General features: G+C 44.8%; 1 protein-coding gene across 1 annotated transcript in view; it reads right to left on the bottom strand.

The window, feature by feature from the left end:
* Positions 1–6,723, bottom strand: part of LOC308149837 (B-cell lymphoma/leukemia 11A-like) — a gene marked incomplete at both ends in the record, with an annotated part of 36,133 nt that extends 29,410 nt beyond the window's left edge. Inside the window, 2 exons of the mRNA XM_080522723.1 lie at positions 2,504–2,887; positions 6,669–6,723. Of these exons, the coding sequence (XP_080378849.1) occupies positions 2,504–2,887; positions 6,669–6,723 (439 nt within the window). The remainder of the gene's footprint in view (positions 1–2,503; positions 2,888–6,668) is intronic.

A 6,723-nucleotide genomic window follows, 5' to 3' on the forward strand; every position in this document is an offset into this window, starting at 1 on the left:
ATGCAGGATTCCATCTGTCACACAGGCATCTGCCCCCGCGGTGGGCAGGCCATGATGCTGCATGTCAACCAGGCGGGGGGGGGGGTTCGTTTCTGTAAATGTGACGGTGTCGTGTCACTGTTTCCTAGGAGCTGGCTGTGCATGGGGACAGTATAGGGGACAGACTGTCTCAATGTCACAGCCTGATTTGACAGGACTGGGTTCCTGGCTGCATATAGCAGATACCATATGGAGCAAGCTGCAGGGTGGTGTGGGTTTGGGTGGCGTGGGTTTGGGGTGGCGTGGGTTTGGGGCGGTGTTGGGACGATGTGGCATGGGGTGATGTGGTGGACTGGAGTTGTCTCTCCCATAATGTATCAATTAGAGCGACTGTAGACGCTAGGGTTCACTATTTTAATTTAATCTGTCTGAGACTCATTCTCTCTCTCTCTCTCTCTCTCTCTCGTTTTCTCTCATTCTGCCACATAATCAAAGGAGAAGAAGACAACAAACAGCGAGAAGAATAGCGTTCATATCAGCCACACGCCGCGATAATCGTCCCTAAACGACGCGCCTGTTTAAGCGGCCGCATCACAGAGCTGTTCAAAGGCTGTTATGAAGTGGTACTCTCTTAATAATAGAGTGTGCGTGTGTGGGGGGGGGTGCGTGTCTGTGCGCGCATAATGTGTGCGCGAGTTCCTGCCTCTTCCTCACACAGTACAATGTCGAGCCATTATCCACTCCACTAATTCTATAAATAAACCCACAGTTCATAACGCCGGTGACCCAGTGATATCACATGAACCCTGGTGCATGATGATCTAAATGAGCAGAGAAGAGCATGTTGGAACAGCTGACAGGGCCAAGAGGCATGTCCAGGAGAGGATGGTGGGGGAAGGGGGGGGGGGGGGGGGGGGAGGGAGATGTTAACAAACTGCATAATTACTCATAAACATGCAGAGTGGGTTATCAAATGTGACAATTGACTAAGGAATGCCACAGCTAGAGAATGTGAGATAGCTAATGTGTGTGTGTGTGTGTGTGTGTGTGTGTGTGTGTGTGTGTGTGTGGGGGGGGGGGGAGGGGGGGGGGGGGGGGCTATGAGGTTACTCATCTATGGTGGGGTCCATGCATTAGAGTGTGTTTCGAGAGGAGAACGCTGACATTGTAGGCTACCTGCTTTCATATAATCACGGACGACCTGCTAATGTTTCAAAGAGTTTTGCAAAGCCTACTGCCGAAACCTCACATACCGTAGAAGCATCAATACGTAGCTATGAATAGGCTAATATTATGATATACTGTATTGATTGATTGATTGAAAACTTTATTAGAAGATTTGCAGAAGTAGGTACATGAAAGTACATATTACATACAAGGTCAACTAACAGGATAAAAACCCAAGAAAGCCACTGGCTTATTTCAATTGGGGTCCTTGTCCTTGTACACTTTCAAAACAGGAAGTAAAACATTTCAATATATCAATGCTCCCTACGAAACAACGTCGATGAACCCGACGACTCAACTCAACTCGACGGAGGGTCAGCCGATAAAAAAATAAAGTTGTTTGTACAGTCAATCGTGTTTTCGCGAGTCTCATTTAGCTGCGGTGGACGACCACGGTACGAACGCCTTAATTAACGGAAAAGGAACCGAAACACTGACAATTAGCGGCCGTAAGGTTCCTCAAATATATGCCTCTTCCTTGACAGCTCAGTATAATTACCTTCCTACGTAACATTCTTTTTCCTTTTTTTCCCCTTCTTATTCTAGCACCAGTGTGAGAAGTCAGAGGCGTGTATTTGAGGGAGAGAGATATGGCTCTGTGGTAACCACGAGATGGAGATACATCTGTCAAAACCACATGAGATGAGAGGGGTAATGAGAGAGAGAGGGGGGGGGGGAGAAGAGAGAGAGAGAGAGAGAGAGAGAGAGAGAGAGAGAGAGAGAGAGAGAGAGAGGAGGGGTGGGGTGGGTGGAGAGAGAGGGGGGGAGAAACAGAGCGGGACAGAGGGAGAGAGAGAGAGAGGGAGTAAGAGAAAGTGAGGGGGGGGTAAGAGAGCCTCCCTCCCTCCCTCCCTCCCTCCCTCCCTCCTCCTATCCTGTAGGCGTGTGAGACATATTCATAACCCTACAGTACATGGGAGCAGCAGGCATGTCACACGTCGTTGTAATCAGATCCACAGAACCAGGAGAATCTCAAACACCATCTGCTGAGTCTCTCCCCATGCTAATCCTCTCTTTCAACAGCACCACCACCGCCGCCACCAGAACCCCATAGCACCACACAGCCACAGCCCGAAGAACGTCTAGTCCACACTCAACCAAAATGTCGACCCAAGACCCAACGGAGAACTCAAAAACCTCAACGCCTCGTCGCTCGGGTCATTCGTCTCGAGAACAAAAAAAATAAAGAAACTCAAACCTCTCCAACCACCACAGACATTCCGTCAACACCTCCCCTCGTGGTTTGTTTTGTTTTACACGGGCAGCCATTTTGTTTGTTCTGGTTGTCATTCATTACCTGTGATATTCTCCAGCTTGGGGATAATTCCTTGCGTGGGCGTGGTTAAACAATCCTCGTCGAGGGGCGAGAGGTGGGAGGCCACCTCTGCGGGGTGACACGCCCGTCGCGGGTGAGTGCGCGTGTGAAGGGACGAGGAGGGGGAGAAGGGCGAGGCGCGGGGGGCCGAGGGGGGCCTTTCTAAAGGCTTGTCCGTGCACAGGCCTCCCTGGCACTGCCTCCTCTTGTGCTCGATAAACAGCAGGATGTCCGCCAGGGGGAAGCGGGTCTGGCACTGCCCGCAGGTGAGCAGGTCCTGGTCCCCCTTGGGGGGGTTTCTCTGCCCCAGCCTGGGGTGGTCCTGGTGGTCCTCCTCAGGGAGAATGGTCGCAGACAGGGGCTCAGCTGTGGAGGGGAGGAGAGGAGAGAAAGAGAGAGAGAGAGAGTGAGAGAGCGAGAGTATGATTACATATTATGGTCACATCTACTATAGTATTATACTCAATACTGTTATCATATTTCGGTGGAGAATAAACGAGGAGAGGAGAGGAGATGGGAGTACGACCACACCAGGGGAGGCTGGTGGAGGCAGGAATTGGAGGACAGGATCATTGTTATGCATGGAATGGAATGAGGAATGGTATCAAATACATGTGCCCCTGAACACAGAAAAGGCCTAAGTTCTGGGCCCAGGACAGTCCGGACGGATTGTATGGCAGCTAGTGCTGAGGCACAAACATGTACATTTTCAAGCCTGCAAACTGTGACACTTTAAAATAATGTGAAAAAATACTCTTTGTGCAATATGACAACCCTAGTTGACTATCTGTGCAGTATAGTACAGTGGATTGTGTACATAGCCTTTATTGATGTAAACCAGCTCCTTACCTTCTTGTGATTTTATGCATCTATGCTTTTTCTAAAATGTGTTTTCTTTTTCCTTTCCTAACACCAGGGGAGCCACCCCTCCTAAATTTCGTTGTTTGGTACCTGTACTGTAGCAATGACAAATAAAGTCCATTCCATTCCATTCCATTCCATTCCATTCTATACTATACTATACTATACTATACTAGTATAACACTCATTTATATTATGTTGTGGAGGAGAGAGTTACTACAGTATGGATACATGATAACTGTGATGAAATCTACACTGATGAGAATCATATTACAATCTATTACTATTACACCCATGACTATTATTGTATAATAGGTCTACTATTATTGTTGAGGGGAGGAGAGTGTAGACACAAGGATGCATTATAATGATGAGATCTACATTCAAGTCTGTCACAATGATGTTCAGTACTGTTAGTGTTACCACTGTCACTGTAGTATCATATTACCATAGAGCCCCTATGGTTTATTAGTGTGATTACATATTTAGCAGATGCTGTGTCTGAAAACACAAGAGAGAAAGAAAGAAAGAAAGAAAGAAAGAATGAAAGAAAGAAAGAAAGAAAGAATGAAAGAAAGGACTCGTAGCAGTGTTTTGATAAGCAGCAGTATGTGACACCGTTCAGCGTGCAGCCGAACGATTAAGTCGCTTGACCCTCTTTATTTTGCTACCAATCTCGCGTTTTAATGAACCTAACACCTCTGAGGATCAAAAAATAGATTCTAATTTGAGTTCAAGATGATTGCACCCCATTTCGTTAAAAGTGCTGGGGATCTTGTGAACTAAGGTTAGACATTGAGGGGGCGAATGTGGAGCAGGTCCCCGAAGCACAGCGAAGGAGCATTTAAAAAGAAGTAATCTACAAGTAAACGACATCGGCGCCCCAACTGGGACGTCAAGATAAGATGTGATGAATTCTTGCCGCCGGTTGAACCTTTAATTCGGTGTCGGGTCAGACGAGGGGGGTGGTGAGGGACTATGCCAGATAGGCCTACCTGTATATTCGACTGCATTAAGGAGGAAGGAATTCTTCCCGTTTTTTATTCGAGCTTATCTCAGCCAGCTTATGCTCCGGACACAGAAGTGTGAGGATAAGGCGATGTGGAAAGCTTTTCTTCAAAACCAAATAATCTCATTTTGCAACTGAAAGCTGAATAACTTTCAGAACTAAATATAATCCCTTTTATTTTCTCTCCAACATTAAACAGAGCACACGAATTTCCACTGACTGCAGTTATCCAATAGGAGTGAATTCGCTCGTGTTGAAATGACCGTTAGCCTACTTGTCCTAACCTAATTACTTATTAGTAGTATCAATTAATTTGCGTGTGCCCGAACATGTTGTTAGTAGATAATGCATCGATACAAATGCCTTGTCTGTATAAATACAAAGTAAAGGGCTCACGTTAATATGGAGGTGTTCATTTGGAATAGGCCTTAACGAAATATTCAAATCCGTTTACAAATAACTGCAAAAGAGAAAGCATTCATTGGCCTTAAAGATGCTATCCTATCGCCTATTCATTTCGAATGGTTTACCACGTCCCTCGTGTGAATGGATTAAACTAACCTTTTGGCAATTAGGTTTATATTTTCATAATATGTGTATAGCCAAAGACAGATTCACTCTCACGAATAGACTACGGGACTAATTGGAGAGTGAATGATAATATGCAATAAACAAGGTTTAATTTGTTTCAGAAACCATTATAATCACCTAGGGGCACATTGACCTATATGGTCGATGATACATTAGGCCTGTTCTTTGCCTTATAAAATAGTCCTGTAGAAACATGTATTTATTTTTTTGTTTGCGATATTGACAAAACACTCTGGAATTCTTAAAGGATAATATAGTTTTATCCATTTTCAAATGTAGCGAAAAACTGAACAACGTCATGGAAACGAATTTAAGTCTTTCACAATCGATTTAGTATATATTTTTTTCGCACTAGTCGACTGGAGAGCTATTATATGGAACATCGAATATACAACGGAGCATTTATCATAAAAACGAAAGGATGAGGTTGGTCAATGTAGATAAAGCGATTAAGTAGATCAAGTTCAAGTTCATAGAAGCATATGACCACAATCATGTTCTACTGCCCCCTACTGGTAAGCACTAGACTAGACGAATACAATTGAAGGCATGTTCCGAGAAGGTAATTGGTTTCCACCCAGATCGGAATAGCAGAAGAGAAAGCAGTGGTAATAAATAAACGTTATAACTAGCCTACTGCATAATACCTCCACGGGCAGGAGAACGGCACACCTTCTTACTATCATTTAGACTATTTGCAGTGCGCTTCCTTCCTCATTCTTTAGCCCCGGTATTGTTTGACAATACGCATGGTTGACACAGTGTGCTGTCCTAGCCTCTTCCTGACCACGACATAAACATAATTCGCACCGACACACGGATCCAAAATTCATAAAGCGCATGAAATAGAATAGCGTAGGCAATCGGAACAATCGACTTCGGTGGCGAAATCGTATTACCGTGCTTTGCGTAAAACGTAAAGCCTTACCTCCCGAGTTCTCTCTCCGATGTGAACCCATAACAGTGGAATGTCCAAAGCTGCAGTCGCGTTCATTTAACCCGTCTTATAATGGAAATGCGCAACGGTGCCCATTGAAATTAACTTGCTGTAAATAATAATAAGCAGATAGATAGCTGACGGTGGTACGGTAGAATTCGTAGCTCGATAACTATATCCTCGATAGATATTCTATCAAAGCTGGCTGGGTTCCGCACACGAGGTCCGTCTTATAGACGGAGTATGTATGTAAACATTATCCAAGTCAACGAAAACACTGCTCCAAATGTCTTACACAATTAAGTGGACGGAATTTCATACAGAGGGATACACTTTGCGCTTGTGTTCCATGTTGACTGTTGTGTAGAATGGAAACAATAATATGTATAGGCTATAGGCAAAGGTCTCCATAGCCTATGCCCTTTAATGGCGAGAGAAACCTGTGTGATAGTAGCCTAGCGCATGGTATACGGTCGAAAGTGTGTATTGGCTTTACGAATTGTTGTTTTCCACATATTTCCAAATATGTTCCTTAAAGCTTTCACAATAAGTGGTTCAATTCAGTGTGAGAATGAATTCTTGCCACGCTTTTAAGTTATGTCCACATTGACCACTGTCGGTCCGCGTCGGGTCCAGTCCAGTGCAATAAACACTCTCCAAAGAAGTTGTCCTTTCGGGGAGAGAACGCTGTATAGGTTTGAGAGATCATACACATTATGGAAAAAAAAATACAATTTCATTCTACTTACGCGAAAACTCCCGCTTGCTCAAGTGCTGGGGTTTGCCTTGCTTGCGGCGAGACAT

The sequence above is a fragment of the Nansenia antarctica genome (assembly GCF_963989245.1).
Source record: "Nansenia antarctica genome assembly, chromosome: 2".
NCBI lineage: Eukaryota > Metazoa > Chordata > Actinopteri > Argentiniformes > Microstomatidae > Nansenia > Nansenia antarctica.